General features: G+C 45.1%; 2 protein-coding genes and 1 pseudogene across 3 annotated transcripts; 2 read left to right on the top strand and 1 right to left on the bottom strand.

Annotated features, from left to right (window-relative positions):
* Positions 1-2,904: 2,904 nt before the first annotated feature.
* LOC125549545 (disease resistance protein PIK6-NP-like) lies at positions 2,905-6,403 on the bottom strand. The gene has a single exon (XM_048712939.2). It carries the CDS (start codon positions 6,182-6,184, stop codon positions 3,245-3,247), a length of 2,940 nt encoding a protein of 979 aa, XP_048568896.1. The 5' UTR covers positions 6,185-6,403; the 3' UTR covers positions 2,905-3,244.
* A 5,664-nt stretch (positions 6,404-12,067) lies between these two features.
* On the top strand, positions 12,068-15,395 carry LOC125546351 (kinetochore protein SPC25 homolog). The gene is made up of 8 exons (XM_048710597.2): positions 12,068-12,442; positions 12,763-12,828; positions 13,013-13,159; positions 13,448-13,555; positions 13,633-13,722; positions 13,811-13,933; positions 14,582-14,805; positions 14,922-15,395. Exons 1-8 carry the CDS (start codon positions 12,259-12,261, stop codon positions 14,946-14,948), a joined length of 969 nt encoding a protein of 322 aa, XP_048566554.1. The 5' UTR covers positions 12,068-12,258; the 3' UTR covers positions 14,949-15,395.
* A 502-nt stretch (positions 15,396-15,897) lies between these two features.
* Positions 15,898-25,852, top strand: LOC125546347 (protein ACCELERATED CELL DEATH 6-like; annotated as a pseudogene). The gene is made up of 5 exons (XR_015617856.1): positions 15,898-16,034; positions 16,322-16,445; positions 17,078-17,689; positions 17,772-18,307; positions 25,077-25,852. The product of XR_015617856.1 is annotated as a protein ACCELERATED CELL DEATH 6-like (transcript).
* Positions 25,853-26,088: the final 236 nt, after the last annotated feature.

Genomic DNA, 26,088 nt, shown 5'->3' with positions numbered 1-26,088 from the left:
CATAGGCTCTATACGGTATGCCATGCTGAGTACCACACCTGATGTGTGCCTTGCCACATGTCTGGCAAGAGGGTACAAAGGTGATCTAGGAGTAGATCACCAGATAACGGTTTAAATTATCCTTAGAGGAATAAGGATATGTTTCTCGGTTATGGAGGTGATTAAGAGTTCGACGTAAAGAGTTACGTCGATGCAAGCTTAACACCTATCCGGATAGCTCTGAGTAGAGATACCGGATACGTATAATGGAGCAACAATTTAGAATAGCTCCAAGTAGAACAGTTATTTGAAATGGCTCCAAATGTAGCGTAGTAGTTGCATCTACAAGATGACATAGAAATTTGCGAAGTACATACGGATCTGAATGTTGCAGACCCGTTGACTACAACCTCTCTCACAAGCATAACATGATCAAACCCAAAACTCTTTGGGTGTTAGTCACATGGGGATGTGACCTTGAGTGTTAATCACATATCGATGTGAACTGGATTATTGACTCTAGTGCAAGTGGGAGACTGTTGGAAATATGCCCTAGAGGCAATAATAAATTGGTTATTATTATATTTCCTTGTTCATGATAATCGCTTATTATCCATGCTAGAATTGTATTGATAGGAAACTCAGATACATGTGTGGATACATAGACAACACCATGTCCCTAGTAAGCCTCTAGTTGACTAGCTCGTTGATCAATAGATGGTTACGATTTCCTGACCATGGACATTGGATGTCGTTGATAACGGGATCACATCATTAGGAGAATGATGTGATGGACAAGACCCAATCCTAAGCCTAGCACAAGATCATGTAGTTCGTATGCTAAAGCTTTTCTAATGTCAAGTATCATTTCCTTAGACCATGAGATTGTGCAACTCCCGGATACCGTAGGAATACTTTGGGTGTGCCAAACGTCACAACGTAACTGGGTGGCTATAAAGGTACACTACAGGTATCTCTGAAAGTGTCTATTGGGTTGGCACGAATCGAGACTGGGATTTGTCACTCCGTGTAAACGAAGAGGTATCTCTGGGCCCACTCGGTAAGACATCATCATAATGTGCACAATGTGACCAAGGAGTTGATCACGGGATGATGTGTTACGGAACGAGTAAAGAGACTTGCCAGTAACGCGATTGAACAAGGTATCGGGATACCTACGATCGAATCTCGGGCAAGTACAATACCGCTAGACAAAGGGAATTGCATACGGGATTGATCGAATCCTCGACATCGTGGTTCATCCGATGAGATCATCGTGGAGCATGTGGGAGCCAACATGGGTATCCAGATCCTGCTGTTGGTTATTGACCGAAGAACGTCTCGGTCATGTCTACATGGTTCCCGAACCCGTAGGGTCTACACACTTAAGGTTCGATGACGCTAGGGTTATAAGGAATAGATATACGTGGTTACCGAATGTTGTTCGGAGTCCCAGATGAGATCCCGGACGTCACGAGGAGTTCCGGAATGGTCCAGAGGTAAAGATTTATATATGGGAAGTCATCATACGGTCACCGGAATAATTGGGGGATGCCGGTATTGTACCGGGACCACCGAAGGGGTTCCGGGGGTCCATCGGAAGGGTCCACCTGCCCCGGAGGGCCCTATGGGCTGTATGTGGAGAGGGACCAGCCCCTTAGTGGGCTGGGCGCCTCCCCCCTAAGGCCCATGCGCCTAGGGTTTGGGGGAACCCTAAAGGGGGCGGCGCCCCCTTGCCTTGGGGGGCAAGGCAACCCCCCTTGGCCGCCGCCGCCTCCTCAGATGGGATCTGAGGGGGCCGGCCCCCTTCTCCCTTGCCCCTATATATATGTGGGGGTGGGAGGGCAGCCGTACCAATGTTCCTGGCGCAGCCCTCCCCCTCTCCCAAGTCCTTCTCCTCTCCCGCGGTGCTTGGCGAAGCCCTGCAGGATTGCCACGCTCCTCCACCACCACCACGCCGTTATGCTGCTGCTGGATGGAGTCTTCCCCAACCTCTCCTTCTCTCCTTGTTGGATCAAGGCATGGGAGACGTCACCGGGCTGTATGTGTGTTGAACGCGGAGGTGCCGTCCGTTCGGCACTAGGATCTCCGGTGATTTGGATCACGACGAGTACGACTCCTTCAACCCCGTTCTCTTGAACGCTTCCGCTTAGCGATCTACAAGGGTATGTAGATGCACTCTCCTTCCCTCGTTGCTAGATTACTCCATAGATTGATCTTGGTGATGCGTAGAAAATTTTGAATTTCTGCTATGTTCCCCAACATATCATGCATAGTTTAGGTGAGAGGATTCCGCTCCATTGCTTGCTTCGTGGTTGGTACTCCCCCTGTAAACTAATATAAGAGTGCTTAGATTACTAAAGTAGTGATCTAAATGCTTTTATATTAGTTTACGGAGCCAGTACGTCTGAAGTTACATGTCTCACTGGGCAATTGTATAGTTGTAGTAAACATATGTTTGCTATTGTACCAAAAGCTGAAAAAAATAATTGGTAATCCTCAAGGTTGGCTTGGAGTATTGCTCAAATTTTAACAAGGCAAATCTGGCGGCAATGCTCAAGTACGCTGTGTGGAATACCAAGGACTGTATGCCAAACGTGTTGTTTGCTGTTGTTGTGTTGTACCTAGAGTTTGTCTTGCAGGATCGCTGAAACGTTAACATATTTTGTCGGTGTTGCTGATATGAAGGAATGGTAATGCAGGCACAAGTTATGAAACACAAGGCGCCTTTGTTCTTTGCTCAAAGTGGGAGGCTGGAATTCGGAACCCAGGTTGTCACCCTTCCAAGGTCGTCACGATTGATAACGGTAGGAAGTGTTTCCTCGTCCCGTTAGCTTGTGATTTGACTCATCAATTTGCCATAGGATATTCAAGCATTTCAAGTATATAATTAAGATGTTGATCACACAGTACATGTGATTTGAACACTCGGAATGAAAACACATACACACCACACCACACTGAAGACCATATATAGGTCAGCTCACACACGCACTAGACACAGACACAAACTGCCGGGGTTAAGGGCAGCCATGCATGATTCACACATACATACATTCACAGACACACACATGCATGAGGCAGATGAAAGATCCAAGCTAGCTGGATGAAGACCACCAGGCTACCTCTCCTTCAGCTGCATCTTTTATTCAAGGAGGATAAATAAATGGAGAGAGATATAGATCTGGACAAGTACCGCTCAGATAAGCGAAGCTTCCGGTTGATGCCGTGTGCAGAATTGATCGCCCATGCCACACGGTACCAATCAAACAGCAACCACATCTTCATAGTCTCTTTGCACTAACATTTGCTGTCCGTTGTGCTTGAAATCCAACCTCCTCCACATCTGATCTTGCAGGTACTGGAAATACAACCTCCTCCACATCTGGTCTCGCAGGGGCTGTGGGTTGCAGTCACCATAGAGCTCAACCTTCTTCAAATAGTAAAGCTCATCGAGTCCATCCATGGCCTCCATTCTGGCAAAAGACCACACAAACATCTCAAGCTTAGGTGATGCACCTTCGTTAAAGTGAATGCTGGTGATGTCGTTGCCTCGGACGATCAAAGACTTGAGGCTAATGAACTCTCCATTCTTGATGTGGAGCTTGCTTCCGTTGTACGACTTGTGCAGAAGCCTGAGACAAGCTAGAACTCCAAGATTGCCAATGATGCCTAGAGCATCTTCCCCAAGGTAAGTTTCGCTCAGTGTTAACTTGACGAGCTTATCGAGCTCTGCGATCCAGCCAAGGAGCCCATTTCTGATGCCTCTGATGTTTAGGCTCCGAAGGAGTTTCGGAGGCGAGCCCAATGCATGCACCTCGTCTGCATCATCATGAATAATAACACCGTCACTTGTAACCGGATGGTTGACCTGGATTGACAAGGAAAGGAGGCAACCATGCAACTTCTCAATCTGTTGGAACAAAAGATCCAACAAGCCATCTCTATTCTTCCTATCGAGGATCACACCTAGTTTCCTTAGTCGCAGCAGTTGTCCGATGCTGATCATATCATCAACACTGTGGGAAACATCAACATGAGACAACATCTCCAGTTTTTCCATTCTTTGGACGCCATTGGGAAGGCGCACCCCCACAAATGACTCTTGAAACCTCTCAGGATTGTTGTTTGAAGGAGGAGGGCATGTCTGACTCTCCCCAGCAAGCATATGCTTTAGCATCGGAAGCATAATAGACTTTGTGGCGAACGCCCTTACTGTAGTTTGCCGGATGTCCAATGTCTCCAAGCATGTTAGCATCTCTATTTGCTTTGGAAGTTCAGTGACATCTGTATTCCTGAGGCTGAAATATCTGAGCAGTATTATCTTACAAATAATCTTAAGATGTTTCTTCTTCAACCCTCTGCAACCCTCTAGATCCATCACCTTCAAGAGCTTCCATTGAGATGACTTGGCCAAATATGGAAGAGATGCTACTATGTCATTGGCAACTTCCATAGGAGGATGACATGCTTGTAGTGGTATTCTGTTATGGATGGAAAGGTGTTGTGCAAAACTTTGTGGCAAATCTGTGTCCACAAAGTTGACATCTATGGCAATCCTGGCGATGAACTCGGAAGCTTCATGATGTAATGTGCATGTCTTGATGTTGCATGCATCACTGATATCAACAGGACGAATGAACCCTCGAGCGACGAGCATCTCGAAATGGTGCTTGGCTACAACCTCTAGTGTTGTTGCATTATCCAACTGACCTTGGGTAGTGTAGTACTCTCTTGTAGGGTTTATGAGGCCCTCAGCAATCCATCTTCTAACTAGGGTTGTCCTTGTGATGGTGCGATCTTTGGGGAAAATGGATAGATACATCAAGCAACTCTTGTATTTGCTAGGCAGGTCATTGTAGCACCACATGAGCATTTGCTTAGGGACACTTTTGTTGAGCCTTATACAACTTGATATGCTCCCCATGATGTTTTGAAGCTCATTATCCGTCCTTTGGGGATTTGCCTGGACAAGATGCATGAACATCTTCATCGTAAAGGCATGAGGGTAACATTTGTCCAAAATCTCTTCGACATACTGATGGTTGCAGTGTACACCCTCATGTGTAAGCTCCTTGGCTTTATCGTAGAAGGCCTTGTATATAGCACGTGGAGGGTAAACTCTTGTGTAATTATGAGAAGAATAGGTGACGTCAGCGGTGATGATTATTATGGATCTATCACGTCGAAAACCATAGTCATCACTGTCATCATCACCTATAAGCTCCTTGATTCTTTTGTGGTATGTGTCATGAGTCTTGTGGGTGCTTTCAAGAAGGATCAAGACCCGTTTTCTTCTCAGATACGTTTGGATGTCAGCAGCTGAAGATATCATTGCTGGTATTTGTCTCATAATATGTTGCTGAAGATCTGTCACTATCTCGCCGTCGCCGTACCAGTTGTGAATGTAACGGTCACTGTCAATGTACATGGCAGGTACCCTAGCCTTCCACTCGAATAAGGCGGACCTGGAGCAACGGTGGTAAATTTCCAAAGCAAAACGATCCACAAATGGCTTGTCCCACATTGTTTTGTTGTCCCATAAGATCTGAAGGACATGTGGACATGTAGGCTCGCCAATGTATTGGTTGTGTATGTGCTCTTCGATGACATGTTGGATGCCTTGGTTGAAGAGAGCCTCACCGTCTAGGTCTAGCTCGAGCTCGAGCAAAGAGCGCCCCCAGATGTCCCCAGCAGATGCAAATGATGTCTGCAGCTGCTCCACGTCGTCGATGAGTGTCAACGCGCCACCGGCTGGGCCTTGCTCGGTGGCGACAGAAGGCACGGTGACGCCGTACCTCTGTCGCCTCTTGCCCACCTCACGCACCCGGTCCTTGAGCTCCCGGATCCGGGTCGCCACGCGGTGCCGGACAGGGACGGTCCTCAGGAACTGGAGCATCCTCCGCAGGGAGCCCAGGAGGCCCTCGCCGGCGCGGGGGCCGCCGCCGACCTGCCGGGCGAAGAGCTCCACGTAGGCCTCGCTGTCGCGGGCGAGGCCCACCACCTGCTTCATCCACGTACGGACGTGGTGGGCGCGGTGCTCCGCCTCGGTGAGGTGGGCGAGCAGGCTGTTCATGCTCTCCATCTCGTCCCTGATGAAGCGCACGTCGCCGCGGACGCCGCGCAGCAGCTGCGCCTCGTCCACCAGCAGCGCGCTCAGCCTCCCCAGCAGAGAGTCCACCGCGCTCTGCGCCATCCCCGCCATTGTTACTCTTCTCTTGTTTCTTCTTTCGTTCCACTAGAGATAAAACCACCCGGTGGAGATCGATGGAACGAAATGAATGATCGATCAAAGGGCTTCGACTTCCCTTACGGTTTAGTTTTCTTGAGAGAGAGAGAGAGAGAGAGGCTGGCTAAGATTTGCTTCGGCTGGTAGCCATGGAGAAGGAAAGAAAGGGATGGCGTGCCATGGATAGACGTACAATCTGAGTAGTTGATGAGTATTCCTCATGCATATGCATGCACCCAAGTGCACGTCACCTGGCTAGCAGCACAGCAGGGAACCAAATTCTTTCTTTTGCTTGTTGATTTGGCTTTCAAGATACCATGTCCAACAGCCCTGTCTTGACCATCTTTTGCCTTTTTCTTTTATTTTTACCCACCTTTGCCTTTTTGCTCTTTATTGTATGCTTGAATAAGACCTGGTTTGCATGGCGCCTTGAAATATAGTATATGCCTTAGAGTTACGGACTTACTTACGGTGTAACAAATCAAATGTGCATATGCGCTTTTGGTATTAATGTGTATAATTTCTCCTTTTTCTTTTCAAAATGTACAAGTAAAACTAATCCAAACCATGTCATCAATATTACTCTTGTAGATATGAAGGCTTGTTTGGAAAAAGGAAAACGAACTTCAGTCATGGACAATTTCAATTCAAGGAGGGGAAGATGACATGCACATGCACCTGGCTACCACCACATCAGGAACCAAATTCTTTTCTGTACTTGTAGTTACTTTGGCTTGAAGAAACTTGGTCCACATCCTTCTCTTTTCTTTTCTTTTTTTGTGTTTTCTTACCTTTACCTTTTGCTTTTTTCCCCACTTTATGCTACTGTAAGACCTGGTTGGTGCCTTGAAGTACCTATTGGTTTATAGTATAGCAGTCAAATGAGCATACATGTTTTAGGTGTTATTGTGTAGAATTTCTCCTTTTGGTTTTCAAAATGTACGAGTAATGTTGATCCAAACCATATAAGAGTCACACAATTAATATTGCAGATTTGAAGACTTGTTTTAGAAAAAGTTAATGGAGCTTTAGTCAAGGACGACTTCAATTCAATTATGGAAAGATGATATGGATATCCAGACCTGGCTGCATCAGGGAACTTAATTATTTTCTTTGCTTGTTAAGTTGCCTCTCAAGATACCTGGTCCAAAGCATTCTTTTTTTACTTTTCCTTTGCCTTTTGCTTTTGAGTTTATGCTAGAATAAGACGGATTGGTGCCGCCTTGAAGAACATATGTGTTTACAATATACCAGTCCATATATGTCTTAGTTGTGATGTGTAGAGTTTCTACTTTTGCTTTTCGCAATGTACCACTAAAATTAATCCAAACTATGCATATATCATTCAAACATATTTAACATTGCAGATTTGAAGGCTTGTCCCGACTCTGGAAAAAGGACATGAGCTTCGGCCGAGGATTACTTCAATATAGTATTCGAGAAGGGTAAGACGATCTTTGAGATCCTGAGTACTGATACACTTGAGTTTTTTTTTTACGGGGTAGATACACTTGAGTTTTTCATGGACGAGCCGAGAAGCGGCAACAAAACTCAAGGCTTGTGTCGGGGCTGGTACAGCTAGATTGATCTCACACTTCACCTTTTGTGGGAACATGATGGATATGTTGCAGGGATACGGCAGAGAAGTGCCGAATCGGTGCAGGATACTGCACCGGAACGGGGATACGCCCAGATACGTGTGGGATACGCGTGTCCCTACGTATCACATTTTTTCAAATTAAAATAAAGAATAAAAATCAGAATACGACTGGGACACGCATGGGATACATCAGGGATTCATAAGGGCCTGCTACCACTCGACTCTGCAACCCATCAGACGGCCTAATCGATTGGATAAATAAACCTAATCGCTGGAATCTTTCCTCTCGCCGTCACCTGGCAGTTGCCAAATCGCTAGACTCGATAGTTTCGGCGCATCTCCAGACTGCCTTTCGGCGCCGCCGGCCAGACCTCACAGTTCGTCTCCATTCTTCAAGTCTTTGCCATCCGGAATCTGTACGCAAGTAAGGTTCAATCCATTGTTTCAGGATCTCTGTTCTTTTGCATGATATGGATTAGGATTTAGGGGAGAACGAAGGGCATCTAGCTATCTATTTTTCTCAACGTTAGGCAACGTCAATCCTCTAACAAGTGTACCAATCCTAAATTACCCCCTATGGAGATACTCATCCTCCCAAAGAAATTGTTTTTTGGTTATGATTTTTTTATGCATTTGTACATATACTCGCCGTATCCCCGTAAGTCTATTTTCAGGAAATGCCGTTTTCCCATATCACCGTATCCGTATCCCTGTACCTGTATCCCCGTACCATGTAACATACACCATTCGGTACAGGCGTGGCGATTATTCCACAACCGTGGACGATGCGCTGGACGTACGGATCGGAGGCAACTGCGGATCGGAGGAGTGATGGGTGCAGAGTGCAGAGGTGGTGGCGCGGCCTTGCCTTTGCCTGCGGCTGTTGGGCAGCGCCATAGGCAGAGGACAAAAAGGTGGCATGCGGGGCTGAAATGATCCAAAGACTTCCAATTTTCGGTACGTACTGGCTCGAGCAAAATTTTAAAACGAGCAAATTAGATTATAAATAAAATTTTGAAATTAAAAAAAAATAGAAGTCTTTTTAGAGATTTCAATATGGACTACATACAGATGTACATAGACGTAGTTTAGAGTATTGTAGATTTACTCATTTTGCTCCGTGTGAGGACACCACAACCATCGACAAGTCTCCAACAATTATAGATCCAATCACAAGAAGTCGTGCCAAACTAATCAGTGACCAGGTGAACACTAACTTAACTTTGCCTTGTAACCTTGATGACACAATTATGCTTTCATCCCCATTGTTGTTGGTTGAACATAGGTATCAAATGAAAAAAAATCCAATAACCTATGAGTTCTTAAAGCAACCGGTTTGGAGCAATAAGTTTGGAGAAAAGAAGTTTCAAGTGAAGCTGATGCCGTCAGTTTTTACATTTGATATTTCGTTGTGCCATACCCATGTGGTGGAGACACGGGCCATAGGGGTACATCATGAGAAGCTACATCAAACTTACTTTCCAATGCAAAATACCTCACATCATTTGGAGTTGTGAGTCAAAAGTTCTAGTCATTCTCGTGAAAGGTGTCTAGACTGTTAAGGCTTCACGAATTTTCAAGGAGCTCTCCAACAAGTCTCAAAGTTGACTGCTTATTCCCCGAAGGAAGCCATAAAAAGATGCTTACTTTTGAATCCTTTCAACACCTAGCTAAAGGGGGTTGTTCCTGCTATAAATGCCCATCTCCCCCATCGTTTTAGGAACCTTTTGTCAAACTATTCAGCTACAAACTTATGCAACAAGACTGCTAGAGAGATCCTTGCTACCTTTGGTCTTGTGAGTTTATTTGGATTCGCGAGAAGGAGCCTCTGGTTCCCCCTAATTCATGCTCCACGGTTTTCGGTCGTTTTGTGTGGGTTAGTCCCGGTTTGTGGTTTGACGATTGTTCGGACAATGGGTTGGAGTTCTTATAGCCCGGTCAGTCATCCCCAATGTACCGGGATCACCCAACCTTGGCACGTATAAAGTTAGTTATCCTGACTGCTTGCAGCTAATTACCCCTCCCGATTCGATCCTACGGCATGAAGATCGGGCCACCCTCGGACGTGAACTCGTTCAACTGGTTCCCACCTATCATTTATCCCAACACAAGCTTCAGATGAAACATGTTACATGTCGTCATACCTCACTCTAATTTTGAACTGCTCTGACTCGTGTCGCCTCTCATTCTCCTCATTTAGCTCATATACTAAAAGTCCGAGTCCATCGTTGGCCTTCACCCCACTGTACCGCACCTCTTCAGGTTTGTCAAATGCCTTATGGGAGGCAAGGTAGCTAGTTTTAGCGTGGAGTCCACCCATCCTGTCGGAGCTGGTCATGGTGTGGCGGCCCCGAGTGGTTTTGTCCACGAAGGCGGCCGAAACGTATCCAAGCAAAGACTACAGTTTGGACTTCTCAGTCTAATAAGGTCCTTGTTGCAAAATAATAGGACTTTGTTGTAATTTTCTTTCTTTTGAGTCTGCAGTGGAGCTTTGTATTTTTACTGATTTATAATTAATGGAAAGCTCTCTAGGTCCTTCATGCAAAAAGCAATAAAAACAATTTGAAAAATCTGGAGGGCGGGCTTGAGCATGTACCTTAGATTCGTTGTTGGCGGCAACACACATGATGACTTCAACTTGGTGGTGCTTCTCAAGTACCGGTCTCAAGCTCCGTGTGAAAATCCGAACGCTGACCCTAATTGAGTTTACCTGGCAATGCCTTTTCTTTTTCTTTTGCATCATTATTTTGTTAAAGGCATTTCTCTGAATTGCTCATACTTGATCTTCAGGGAAAAAAAAAATCTAAGATTTGGCCTGCAGTTGCTAGATCTGGCAACAACGGCATTTGAGGTGTCATTCTCTTCCTCAAGGCGCTACTATTGGATAACCTTTCTCATTGCATTCGTGATGTTAGGAGATGGTTCGTGCGGATCTGGTCACTATTGTAGCTTGTTTATAAGATTGCTTCAGGGTTTTTCTTCTTGTTTTTACTCCAACAAGGCACACCTTTGGTCTTGTATGACTTTGCTCTTTTCCGGTGTGATATTTTGTGTGCGCATTCATATTGCTTGTATGCATCTTAATTGTGCAGAGATCGGGTGTGTGCACATTACATTTGTATCAGTTTGATGCTTCATGCCGAGTAAATAAATCTGCTGAAAAATGGGGTGGTGCTTTTTATTTAGCCTCGTTTGATTGAAATCACAAGTTAGAAAGTATCATTGCAAAGGTCCACCCATCCCCCTTGTGGTGACAAGTGACACATTGGTTATGTGGCACACCGACACTTGTCGCACCTGGCAGTTTTGTGCTTTTTTGTCCATTTTTTAATGTTTTATATCTTGAACTGTGCAACTAAACCATGAAACCATTTTTACTATTGTGTTTCTCGCGTCGAAATTTTGAAAACATGATCCGATGAGACATACTTTTTATTTGAAAATGGGGGACGCCGGGAATAAAAAACCAAAAACAGAAAAAAAAGATTAGAACCAAAAACGAAAAAAAGAGAAAAAAGAAACATGAAGCACAATTGTGCTTTTCCATATTTTTGAAAAGCACAACTATGCTTCACGCGCGCCGTGAAATGCTTCACGTCCAAGCACAACTCCAAAAATGAGTGTAGAAAAACAAAAAAAGTTGAAAAATAGAAAAACCAAAAATAAAAGTTGAAAAACTCCAAAGACTCGTGCAAAAAAGTAATTCCTTCATTCTAAACTATAAGGTGTATTACTTTTTTTATAAAAATATAAGGAGTATAAAAAACATGTACTCATGAGTCGTTCTTTTTTCTCTTAAGCCCAGACGACGTAACACATATTCTGGGTCTGGATCTAGCAGCCCATCTCAACCAAAGCCCGCCGCCAGCACGGCTGGCATGACCCTCCATGCCCAGGCACGACACGGGCTAAACGGGCCGTGACCGACACACGGCATGCCTGGGCCTAGAGGCTGGGCATGCGGGCCGGCAGGACACGGCCCGTGTATTTTATATTTTTGTTGCATATATGTAATATAAAATACAATCCAATAGGCCTAAAAAAACTCAACCGTTTGAAAAACATGTGGCCCAGCGTGCTAAACGTGCCACGTGCCGGTCCATTTAATAACTAAACCGTGTCTGCGCAGAAGAATGAGGCACGCGGGTCAGCACGGCACGGCCCGCCTTGGAACGTGCCATTGCGGGATGTGCCGTGCCAGGCATGATTAGCAGTTTAGCACGGGCCGGCCCGTTTGGGCAGCTCTTCTCACCCCACGCTTTAGGGAAAAAACAAATCACAAACTTCACAACGAGCCGAGACGCCAAATTTTGAACCGAATCCGCTCCTCCCCGACCTCCAACCTCACCGGCGGCAGCGGCAGAGCAGCCGCCGCCTCCGCCTCCACCGCCTGCGCCTCCGGCGCCCCCCGCCACCGCCGCGATCGTCTCCGAAGCCGGCGACGGCGGCCATGGAAGGGGACCGCGCGGGAGGGCCCGCGGCCGCGGATCTGCGCCGGGACATGGCGGCGGCGCGGGCGGCGTGCGAGCGGCGGATCGCGCAGGGCCGGGACCGCACCGCGGCGGCCGCCTCCGCCTTCCGCGGCGCCATCCTCTCCGCCCGCTCGCTCGCCGAGCACAGCGTCGCGCACCGAGGTACGCCGCCTACCCCGTCGGTCCTTCCTCTTCCGTTCGGGGAACTCGCCGGTCGTCCGCTGGTCGATTCGTACCCACGGGAGCAATCTCTGAAGCGCACGCTGTGCAGTAGTAGCAATTGTTAGCTGTTCAGTTCGGCGATGGCGGCGAGCCGGTTAAACTTGCAAATCTAAGTTTGTTTGTGCTTGGAATTCCTGCCGGCTGAGGCCTAGTTTTCGGACGATTAGTTACCTTGGGCTGCACTACGATCTGTGAATCAGTTTTGCTGATGACTGGGCGAGTGATTGATTTTACTGATTCGCCTCTTCCTGTGATGGCAGAAAAGCTCAACGCTCTCAAGGACCAGCTCAGGGGACTGGAGGCAGGTCTGGCAGAAGCTCTGTCCAGTAAGCATTTCTTCACCCTTGGGCAACTTTGCACAAATGGACACTCCAAGTGCTTCTTTTTGTTATGGATGGGGTTCGGTCTATGAACCATGTGATGTGATCAATGTTTGATTTCATATTGGTCTATCGTTGTCCTCTGCTGCATTTCATGGAAACGCTCAAGTCTTGTAAACTATCTCTCCAGCCCAACTGAAGAAAGAATCTGAATGTAAGCTCACAAGCGAGTCGATCTCGAACGCCACTGCAACGAACGAGCAGCTCAGGGGCCTGCTCTTGGATCAGAGGGCTAGGAGAGATGACTTTGCAAACGTCATATCACATCAGCTCCAAGGTAAAAAAGTTAGTAAAATCTGAATCACGGTTCTAGTACAATAGATGGAAGTGTCATAGTATTATCTGAAGTATGAAGTCTACTTAGAAGTTGATTAATAGGGTTCAAACATACAAGTCCAGGTAGTCCAGTCTGAGGGATTGTTTCAAACTCCTAGCTCCAATATATTCTGCCCTGGAAATTTGTAGTTGTGCTCATGTAAACATTATGATTTTGTTTGAATATATTTTCCTTGGCTACGCAGAATCTGGAATCTACATGCCTTGATACATTTTATTTTGATGGCAGCTATCGAAGCTCTTGAAGCTAATGTTGATGTGATGGGGAAAAAGAACCTGGACGAAGCTATTATGTGGTACAATAAATTTCTTGGTTTTCGAGTTGTTGCAGGGGAAGGTAATGACAGTTTCCATAACATGTTCAAGTGAGCTTGAGGCCATAATGGGTGACATTTCTTCTCTTTTTGTGTGAAGGGGTTAAATTTGTCTTCAGTAAAGTTGACATGCAAAGTCCTGACGATGAGTATTCGTTTTGCATAAAAGTCAATAAAGACGAGTACAGCTGTGAGTTACAAGTTTCTTACCCAAGCTGTCTAATATTCATACTGTTTGAAATGTATAGTCATCAAAGTTCTCATTTTCTTTATAACAGTAATTCAATGTACTCCATTACTGAAAGACACTGAAGAATTGGTGAAGGATTTGAACTGCACTAATGATCTCTTCAAGTTCGTTAGAATCATGAGAGCAAGATTCCAAGCGGCTGCAATCAAAGGTATTCCATGTTTCTCTACAAAACTGTATCAAATCCATTTTCCCTGAAATGCCAGTTAATTGAGTTTCGCACTGTTTCCCCCCAAGAGTAACTCTGTTAATATTGCGGCAATAACGTTCTCTGTATGTACCGAGTATTTTCCTAAATTTCCACCAATCTGTTTTTTCGACTGAGCGTCGAGAACTCGAGATGAACTACCCTGTCTGTATGATGGGAGGCTGGCAGCAGGTTTTACGAGCTATAATATCATGGAAACATGAATTGTACCGTTGTGTCTGTATAGCGTAATCTTCCTAATAATCTTGGTAATGCAATCATGATTTAGTTTTCTGCTCTAAAGATGTAGGAACTCCACTTCATTTTGCTGATTTGGTTCACAAATTTGTCGAACTTCAAGGATTTTGAACTGAAAATAACCTGACCGGTGACTGCTAACTGAAAGAAATGCCAAAGTACCTACTGCAGAGCAGTTCATGACCTACTGTACTTTCTTATAATGAGCAATACTGAACATGGTACATGGTAGTTCTGTTGAAAAACGGGTTGCCTATCTTACTCTTTGTTCCTATCTACCATTTGGAGTTGTAAATGTGCTGCATATTCCTTTTTGATACCAGTTATAGAGAGTTCTGCTTGTACTGTCTGCAGGGGTTCATCCTGCAATTTCATTGTGCACAGACACATCATCCACACCAATTTCATCACCACCGGCTGTGTCAGTTGATACCACAAGCGAAGGCACCACCAATCAAAGTCATTCCCGAAGCCGGTCAAAGAATCAAGATACGCGTGCAAAGAGAGGTGCCCCTCCCCGATCAACAGCATCTCCCCTTACATCGGGATCTGGCACCCGCCGCTCCCCACGCTTTGCTGTAAGTACAGCATATCATCCCCTGGGTACACTGGTAGCTGTTTATTATTTAATCCATACAGAGCAGCAAAATAGTGTTGGCGCTGATGTATCAACATGGGTTTTTTTCATTCACAGGCCGCTGATGCAGGGAATAGGCATTAAGCAATAGGCAAAAACCACCTGGGCGGCATCATGTCATGCTGTTTGGCTGTATGACAGTTTAGATGGCCCTCATCGAGCAAATTCCGAGTAAGGCAAACTGAACAAGAACGAAAATAAGCAGTGGGCAGTGTACTTGGTGGACACAGAGAGTTCCATCTCGAACTCCCTGTCCATAGATAGTTTCTGGTCCTCTCAACATTGCAGCATCAGCTCACATGTATCTGTACAGCGAAGTTACGCGTCCAGTATATCTTCGACGAGCGCTGCAGCTGTCGGTAGCTTGGATTTGGTCCCTGCTATGCCATTGTGGGTGATGTATAATATGTTGTAAGTCTATCAGTCATTCAGTTGTAGCAGTTTCTGTATGGCGTAAACTCCAAACCTGTTATAGTTCAACTGTGTGCTATTTATTCGGCCATGAACATGAACATGCCTATTTCTGATGCAGAGGGACTTGTACCGGTAGTCCATGGCATTTGATATATATGGAAATGCCTTATCAAGGCCAGCAATAGTGCCATCAAAACAGCTATAAATAAACCTGAATAAGAAGCACTTCTTCAGGGACAAGTTTACCTGAATTAAACCAGACTTTAATTTATACGAACTATTGGCAACTTAAATAGTAGTACTCATTTTCCTGTAACAAATAAAAGTACAATGGTCTTTATCTTGTGATGAGTAGCTAACACCATTGAAGTTTAACCACGTCTCCGATGAAACATGCACCAGTATACCACAGCTACTGAAAAGAGAAGAAAAAGTTCTGATTCTTCCATGCTTTCATTAGTCAGGAATCTGGAATACAAGGATTCAACCTTACATCTCCTGTCCTTTTTCGCTTTTCTTTAGATGCATTCCTTTTGCTTTGAGCAAAATAGGTATATATTCTTTCCTTGTTATACTTACCCAGGCATCTTTTGCCCCCCTATAAGACAGTCTTGCGACGAACTTGTGTTGCTCCACGCTACACCCCATTGTGTAAAGATAGGATTCCACCACAGGTGTCTCTTCTGGTGATTGCTTCGAACAAACTCCCAAAAGGAACATGGTCGTCTCTTGCCATCTGCAAAAATATATCACCAGGTACTGTAGATCTTATTGTTTTATTATTTAGAGTTTTAGACCTCTTTGGATTGTGGGATTTAAATACTTATGATCTTAATACTTTTAAGACCTTTTAGATCGAACAAAAAATAAAACCAATTTTTCATGGCACCCTTTTCTATGCCCTCACATCAACTCCGACATAATTTGTGTGTGTGTGTGTGTGTTGAGAACTATGTATCTTCAACTTGCATTGGTTTATCTTTGTCTATTCATGTCTTAATTTGTAGTCTGATCTAAAGAGGCTCTCTAATAATCATTCTCAGGGATTGATAAGAAATACGTGTACTATATTTACGGGAATTGTTTCTCTTCTCACACAAGAGCGTTAAGGAGTTCAAGTGCATTTTCCGGGGCAGTCAGAGCATTACCACCAGAGCTAGCCATCAGGTAAATTTTGTACTGCTCTGGTGAACAATCTGCATTACAAAGTACGTTATTGTTATAAACCAACTCAGGATACAAGGACTTCGTAAATATTTGGCATGGGGTCGCTCATTTACTGAGAAACTAAAAATTGTTAGCAGGATATCGGTCTTGTCAACATACTGTTCTGATAGAAATCATTGTGGGAAGCGAGCTAGTTTTATTGTCAAAACTGACATATATATGATGTATTCTACTATATTTTAGAAATACAAATTCAATCAACATATTGAGAAACTAAAAGGCATATCCTACCATCAATGTCAGAATTTATTTTTCACAATGCATGCACTGAACATTTATGACACTTCAAGATGTATTTCGGGTCATACTATTATTATTATTATTATTATTTATTTATAAGTGTTAGGGAAACAGCAACTTGTATAGTTGTATTACTAGGAGGCAAAAGCAAAAATATATACGTGGACAAGAAAATGTCAAAAGGCTAGAATACCAAAAGACATCATCAATATAACTCTAACAATAAGAAGGTTAGCACATGCACATCACAGGTAATACTGTTACTACTGTCATACCGAGTTAATTTCTTAAATTATTGGATTTTAGGAAAACCTGAACATTTCTTATATTAGATGGCAGGCCATACGTCAACAACAACAGCTAGTTCATCGGGAGGAATGGACAAACGGCTCATGAAAGCAGCCACATCTGGTGCGTCCACGTCAATGTATGCCATGGCTGCACTGGATCGAAGCATTCTTCTTGGAACAACTCCGCAAGGAAACACCTGCCTTCACATTTCCTGCATTTATGGCCATGAGGGATTCTGCAAGGATGTTCTGGAGCTACAAGAGTCTCTCATCAAGGCTGTAAACTTGGACGGGGAGACACCACTTATTACCGCAGTGAGAAATGGCCACGTCTCTTTGGCTTCTTTTTTACTCGGTCGACACTGCTCTGTGCTAGGATCGAGGCAGCCAATCCTGCAACAGGACAAGTACGGATTTAATGCACTGCACCATGCCATTCGCAACGGCCACAAGGATTTTGCACTGGAGTTGATAGCAGCAGAGCCTGCGCTGTCGCAAGCTGTGGCAAGCACAATGAGTCGCCGATGTACTTTGCGGTGATGAGAAATTTTACACAGGTTTTCAAGAAACTAATGCAAAATCCTCTGTCTGCTTCTTTGGGAGGACAACACGGTCGGAATTATTTGCATGCTGCAGTTATGAATGGGGATCAAGGTGCGACATATAACATCTCGACTGCAAATTACTGTTTGTTACAATATAATTCCATGCTGCTAACCTGTCATTTATTTTCCAGAAATCGTCAAAATAATTATGAAGGAACGACCTGAATTGGCCAGAGAAGCCGACATAAAGAAAAATACTCCAATAGCAAAGGCTGTAGAATCTGACAAGATTGACATTTTACAAATAATTCTGGAACATGACTCAACTCTAGGGTATTTAATAGGCAACAACGGTTTTCCTCTGCTTAATGCTGCGGCATATCGAGGTCTAGTTGCTGCTGCTCGAAAGCTTCTGGAACACTGTCCTGATGCTCCTTATCTTGAACCAGATGGTTCGACATTGCTTCATACAGCTGTATGGTTTGATCATCTGGAGTTCGTTGAGTTCATCCTGAGTAGGCCAATACTTCGCAAGCTTGTTAACATGCAAGACAACGAGGGAAATACCGCTCTGCATCATGCAGTCAGAAAGTGCAATCCAAGAATGGTTGCTGCTTTATTGTCTCACGTGGATATAGATGCAACATTGCTTGACAATTATGGTGATTCAGCAGCCTGGGACCTGACCAGGCCTAACGTCATGCAGACTGCCAAGACATTAAACTGGGTACGTATTTATGCTGCAAATAATATCAATCATGCATATAGACACTGCTGCAAATAATATATTAATCATGCATATAAACACTGTTACAAATAAAGAAAAGTACGTTTTTGATCCCTCAATTCACCAAAAGTATACACTTGGCCCTCATAAAAATTTGAGAGACATTTGGTCCTTCAAGTCTCAAAAATCGGATAAGTTTCGTCCTAATCCAGGTTTGAGTGGAAAGCCGGACACGTGGCATTTTATCTCTCCTTCTCTAGTCTCACTTTCATACCGCTACTACATTTTATCAAGCGCCTTGTGTGCACTAACACTGATGTTGCCGAGCTCAAAGTCAGTATCACTCGCTGGCGGTAGCTGTACCACGGCCATGTGTCGCCATCGTCCCTCGCCACCTCCACATCGCCCGACTTCTCTGCCATGGCGCGCGCGAAGAGGCGCTGGTCGAGCACGAATGACAGCATGTATGAGCGGCTGCATAGACCGGCGGTGCGGAAGCTCGGCGATCTCGGGTGGCCCGAGGAGTACAAGATGGTCATGGCTATCACGTTGGCTGGACGGGCCGGGGATGGGGGGGAGAAGGCAATGGCGCTGCTGGAAGGGACGGTGGCACAGGAGGAGTGGTACAAGGAGGAGGAGGTGCAGGGTTGCGGGTGGCGCTGCTGTGCACGAGGCGCATGCTAGCCATTACGCCATCAACTGCAAGTGAATGCGATTGTGTGCCCGTCCATGACCTCCGTCAAATCGTTCTTCTAGGGCCGCATGTTGACCATGGACTCAATGCAGCCCGACTTCCCATCGACGCACGGCAGCGGCAAAGCAGAGGCAGCAACACGGACACAGACCGGCGAAGTCCTCCGTTTCCATTGGTGTGTTGCACGAAGACACACTAATTGCTTCAGAAAATGCAGGTGTAGTATGAGAGGGAGCGAAAAGGGAGATAGAAAACTAGTGACGTGTCCGCGGTTTCCTCACATTTCTAATTTTACCCGAAAAGGTTTTCGCTCTGCTTAATATGTAAAACACCAACCAACAAGTAAACAGATGCAAACACATGTCACCATCACACACAACACACACCCAAGGCAAGATATAAAGATGCCGGTCACCGCCACACCACTCTAATGACTAACAAGCCCACTATAAATGTGTGAAGAAGAACCGCTTGTAGTCTTCCTCCACCATGATCAACCACAGAGGAGGGGTGAGACGGACAATGACCGAGTAAGGACTACAAGACAGTGCCTCCCAGAAGGGCATGACTACGGATAGCCACCACCATCTGATCCCGCAAATCAAATTTTCACCCGGAGCATCACGTAAGGAGTGGGAGCACCGAGGCGGAGCCTTCAGCATGGATACAACGTCCACGGACGCCACCGCCATTGGCAGTACAAGGATTGGGCAACTGATGTACACCGGCCCTCACACCCCACCAACGCACCCCTGCTCTGCCAACCACCCGCATAGCCAAGGCTGCTCGTCCACACCTAGGATGCATGCTCCGCTCGGAATGACACGCCACTCGTCGCCAGGGCCGCCACTCATCATCCAGACACCCCCAAGACCATCCAAAGAGATCGGATTTGGACCAAAGGGACACCCCTGACAGTCGAAAACCATAACATATGTCCCGCCTCGAACATCGCCGGACTGCATTAGCCCGAATGCGGACTGGGAAAGGGGGAGGTGGGGGAGCGAATGATCCACGATCGCACACCCTGTGTCAGTGATGGGTAGCCCAAGCACATCGGCGCCGCACATCCCTCCAGCCAACCTCCCCACGGGACACCCCTGTGCGGCCCTACCTCGGCGGCCGACGTAGAACCAAGCAAGGCTACCAACCCAGAACCGGGCACCGACAAGGGCTCCCAGGACCGCCGCCCACTGCCTCGAATATTCATCGGGGATCCCATCCGTGCTGTCGCTGCCGTCTCAACAGAACACCTGGAGACCAACCAGCATGCCCACCTGTCATTGGCACTACGCCTCCACCACCACCACCACCATGCGCGGCCAATGCAGGGGCGGACCTCCGTGGCTTATGTCGCCCTCGACCTACATCGCCGCCATTCCTGGCGATACAGACATGCCCGACCACCTGGTCGCCCACCGCAGAGGAGCAGATCCACTGGAGCATCGCATCCGCCCGCCGTGACGCCCAACACTTGCGCCACGCTCTGGCCCGGGTCGCCGGCCCGCGCCAGCCCCGCTCGAGCAGGAGGACCAAGAGCCTTGTTTTGTGATGAGTGGCAACTTGACTTCTCTAGTTTTGGATGTAGTGTCTTAGGTTTTGAGACAAGAGGGACCTCGACCAAAAAAAGTTGAGTGATGAGATGCCGACTTTCTGTAAATTTGAAGGACCAAAAACACACTTTTCTCATACAAATATGGCAAAGTATGAATTTATTCTGTTGTAACTCTTCCCTCTACTGTGCAAGCAAACTAATCATATAATTATCTCTAATGCAACATCCAAAACAGTTTTTAGCCAATGCCACACAACTTTGGGCTGTTATTTGCTCACATAAACAAATAACAGTAAACGAATTTAGGATTTGACACGCACAAATCAAGTCTTTTCTGCAAGTCTACTAACCATGGCTCAGATACATTCCCAATGTTGTTATTTATATGTAATATTTCCCATTACAAAGTATTCTTAATTTATTGATATGCCTATAATTTAAGGAGTGAAGTGCATTATAGGTCCTTGAACTATTTCATGGGTGTCATGTAGGTCATTAAACTATGAAAATCGGGCATCCAGGTCCTTAAAGTGCAGTGTGTCATTCAGGTCCAAAATGTACATGACTTTAAAAAAATGTCCGAGCCGTTCTCCAAGATGGAAAAATGTTTGTGAACATTCATGTACCATCGTGACTTCAAAAAAAAATGTTCGCGAATATGGAAAAGATGTTAGCGAACATTCATATACTTTGACGACTCTAAGTCTTGAACATTTTTTTCCATATACGTGAACATTTAAAAAAATATGAATATTTTCTCCATATTCGTGAACATTTTTTCAAACCATGAACATTTAAATCAAAAGATTTTGTAAATTCATAACCTTATTTTCAAATTCATGAACATTTTTTTCAACCCTGAACATTTTTGCAAATTCCTGAACATTTTTACACATTTTTTTATTTGGTAACATTTTTAAAATTGATGAACATTTATTAAAAGTGTGCCATCTTTTTCGAAATTCATTGTTTTTTTGAGTGTTCATGAAAAGAAGGCTGACAAAACAAAAGCAAGGGCTACCGATTTTTCTTGAGTGGTACAATAGTGCGCTACATGAGTTTTTGAGTTCATGAATTTGAAAAAGGTCCATGACTTTGAATTTATTTGCATATTTCCATTACCGACTGTAACCTTGCAAGCCCCATGTCCGACGTGTCATGGGTCAACGGCGCCAGCTGGCCGGTCAGGCGAGGTCGGACAAATTTTGGACCTGAATGACACACTTACTTCACTTCGTGAACCTGAATGCCGATTTTCATAGTTTGATAACCTACATGACACCCGTGAAATAGTTCATGGACATACAATTTCACTCATATTTTAAGCGTGAATAAATTCGGCGATGAAGTCAACTTTTGTGCCATATGTTTTTTTTATTTGCGATCCACCTAGAAAAATGTGGCTATGAAATTTCCTCTCCCCATATCCTAGAAAGAGGCAATGTCTGAATGCCACAGCCAGTTCTCCTTTGTCAGTAGGTCACCACCCCCTCGTGTACAAATTGTAGAGGACGAGCCTGGTCTACCGAATTGATACATAGTTTTCCCTGCTTGGTGCTTTTAGATATGCCTACAGTCCGTGGCTTTGGTTCTTCCGGGGGTGGTGTGGTGTCCGCGGTGCATGTCGTCTCCGATGGCGCGTCATTGATGGTTGCAGCGGCGCCTGTCGGATGAAGAAATTTTCCCTGAACCTTCCCATCTCGACGATGTTGTATGCGACATTGTCAATGCTTTGCGAGCATAGATTCATGCCTTCTGTTCTGAAACAGAGGCTAAGTTTGCAGGGTATGTCGAGGCCTTATTTCCATAACTTTGCCATGGCCTTCCCTTTTCATAACTTCGCCATGGCCTTCAGTGCCGGTGTGAGGCCTATGAGAATTAATAGACTTTTAGGTAGTTAGATCTACGACTCTTCATGTTGTGTCGACTTCTTCTCCAAGGTGATGGTCTGACGGGACCATGGCCTTGATAACTTCTGCCTGTGGTCAATAACGATAGGCAGGCCCGTACCGGACACATGTGCAGCATGTTTGACTGCACAAGGCCCCCAACTGACCAGGTGCCCCATTTTTTTCTCTATATTATTTTTCTGAACACTTTATGCAAATATGCTTCTTAGTTAATGACCAATCAATGCATTTTTTACTGTACGAAGTATTAGTATTCATTAGGAACATGCACTGTAATAACTCCCAGCACTCCATCTCACGCACGCCTCTCCTGCTTCCTATTCTCTTTCACTTCCAGCGACCCTTGCAAATCCCTTGCTCCATCGCAGGTCTCATAGCTTAATTCCTTCAGGTTTCTCCAAAATAAACCCAATGTATAGGTACGCTCCACCCTCAATCCAACATCTTTTTACCACGTGTTTTCTTCTTCGATTTCTCATGTCTCCCCTGTTTATTAGATTCTTTTGCTGCTTCTACCTAGGCTGCCCGACTAGAGCTTTAACCAGACTACCATAACTCCAGAAGCATTGCCGTTGCCCGCACCATGATCTTCTTCCCAAATAAACCAAAGTTTGTTTCATTCCCTTCTGTTCATATGTTCTAGTATTTCTGACACATCATATAGTAATCATTCGACCTAAAAAATGTGCCCTTGATAAGTTTTTAGCAAAATAATGAAATGGCATTTTGGAGAAGATTGCTTATGAAAAACAAATTGAAGATTTTGTTTCAAGGACTGCTAGAAGGATGCATATTTACGCTGAATAATGTGCTAATTTTGAGTTTTAAGAATGGATAACTTGTTGAGTACTCCCTCTGTCCGAAAATAGTTGTCACCAAAATGGATAAAAGGGGATGTATCTAGATGTATTTTAGTTCTAGATACATCTTTTTTTTATCGATTTTGATGACAAGTATTTTCGGACGAGGGAGTATAAATTTTTGTTTTCCTAATTACCAATGGTTATATCAAGGGCGTAATTTTGGATGTTGAGCAGGGCCCCCGTTTTCTCGGGCACGGCCCTGACGATAGGTTGTCTCTAGCCATAGAGTGGCATGTAGCGGGCCATCCACACGTTCAAGAGGAGGAAGATGGTCGGCCCTGTAGGACTTCAATGCGATTTCTTTAATTTTTACGTTGTTTGTATTGTTTGGTTTGGTTGTTAGCTATGAGTTTTTTTCAAAAAAAAGCTATGAGTTTTTTTCAAAGAAAAAAGTGGCCATGATGAATAGAGAGGCGGTCAATATTGCCCCCCCCCCCCCCCCGGGGGGGGGGGGGGGGAGGTTGTAGTGGTCAGAAATAGAGGAAACAAATCCTAATAAGTTCAAATCATTCTCCATATAATACCATGAAATAATAAAAATACTAAAACCCAAAAAAATACCCTAAACCCCTAAAAAACCAAAACACTTGAATCGCATACCAGTGGCGGGCATGAAAGGGCATCTTACATTGGTAGTTTCCTACCACGGCTAATCTTGGCAGATTACCAGTGGCAGGTGGTCACGCCACTGGTATGTGATGCACCAGTGACAAGCGTGGTGGTGTACCCGCCACTAGTATGTTTGGCTCAGGGGTAACCCGAGACAAGATTATGAGTGATGGTTGCTTTTGGCCGCCCTCCACTAGTATGTATGTGCCAGTGGAGGGCAGGTATTTGCGTCTGCCACTAGTATGACTACGGATATAAGTAGTTTCCCAGTAGTACCACTGGCATCCGCTATGCAGTCGGTGGCGAACAAATCGAGATCTGCAAGGGCGGAAGGCGGAAGCCTGGTCCTTCCAGGCAACAGGGTGCCTCCTGCCGGCTTGGTGGATCAACACATCGAGCCATCCCACCCTGGTGTCCCCGGCGGCGATGAACTAGAGCACGGGGCCGACTGCTGCGGAGGTACGTGGAGGGGGGGAGGGGGGGTTGCTTTTTGACACCGGCCGACGCCATGGATGATGAGGGGGAGCCTGTGCACGAGACCTACGCCAGCATGACCCCCCACAAGCCACGACGTGTCCCCGCCTTCCTCCCGACTCCGCTCCCTCGATTGCGCTCGTGGAGCGCGACCAACATAGAGTTTCTTGGTGCGAGCTCCCCATACCCTACCATGCAGTGCACGTGCTTTAGGTAGGAATGTATTTTTTTTGGACATTCTTTAGATAGGAATGTAGGCAATGCACGTGCTTTCGGTAGAAAATGTATTTTTTGACATCCTTTCGACAGGAACATAGACATGACTATCTTTGACTGGGAACTATAGAACGGCCCCTATAGTATGTTTTCTATTCTTTAAAATAAACTCATTGGCATGATATTTGCCTAGTGAAGGTACTCCCTCTATAAATAAATGTAAGACGTTTTAGGTCACTACAATGGGAGGACTAAATAACATATTACCTGAAGGTGATTATTTCAAGATCAGTTTAGATAGGGGTGGCCATGTGTTTTTCTTCTTGCGGCGCATTTTGAACTAAAAAAAAACTACTGTGAATAACAATGATTTTTAGATAGTAGAATAGTTCAGTTCTATTTTTAATACCATGAGTTTAGCTTACCTTATTTCACTGGATTCATGCAGAATGAAGTGGCCATGCTTATGTCGAAAGCTAATCCACGGGATGCTGCCAGTCTTCATAATCTTCACACTGTCGTCAAGCGAAAGGCATCTGAAGAATCAAGGAAGGACACAAAATCACTAACTCAAACATACACAAGCAATACTTCGTTAGTGGCGATCCTCATTGCGACAATTACCTTCGCCGCTGCCTTCACCCTGCCCGGAGGATACAGCAATGATGCTGGAAGCGAGGGACTTCCCATCATGTCTAAGAAGTTTGCTTTTCAGGCATTCTTGATCTCTGACATCTTGGCAATGTGCTCCTCTTTTGCTGTAGCCTTCATATGCATCATAGGAAGGTGGGGGGATTATGAGTTCTTGGTTTATTACAGATCCTTCACTAAGAAGCTCATGTGGTTTGCATACGTTGCAACAACTACGGCTTTTTCAACTGGTTTATACACTGTGTTGGCTCCACGTCTTCACTGGTTGGCTATTGCAATTTGCGTCATGGTAGCTTTGTTGCCCATTCTCACTAAGCTGCTGGGCGAATGGCCGGCGTTGAAGCTCAGATTTCGGCTGGGTAAAGCTTTCAACTCCGATCTCCTTGACATGGTGTGACATCAACCATCCGTCCTATGGTCATGATTTCAGATAGTACTTCGTGGTTTATATGTAATGAACATTATCGGGCCAGCTACTTGCTCTGTATTTGTTATCTCATTGGGACAAAATGTTGTACTACGTACCATTCTTGCATTTGTTTCAAACTTGGGGCAAATTCTATTATTCTTGTATGATTTTGATTCCGTCGACTCAATGTAGTGATGTTTCTTGCCATCTGTAATGGCAATGGAAATGCCTTTTTTTTTTCTTTTTTTTTGTAATTCCATAAGCATTGTGCATTGCAGCATCACATCAATCCATCAACAGCGGCAACAAAACGGTATTTCTCACCGACATCCCTGGCAAGGTTGATGCCTTGGGAAACCAAGGACTACATGCAGCACTGAACAGAAAACATGAGGCAAAC

Source organism: Triticum urartu, chromosome 3A (genome assembly GCF_056163025.1).
Source record: "Triticum urartu cultivar PI428250 chromosome 3A, HENAU_Tu73, whole genome shotgun sequence".
NCBI lineage: Eukaryota > Viridiplantae > Streptophyta > Magnoliopsida > Poales > Poaceae > Triticum > Triticum urartu.
Note: the sequence above shows the minus strand (reverse complement) of the source record. Positions and strands in the feature narration are given on the sequence as shown.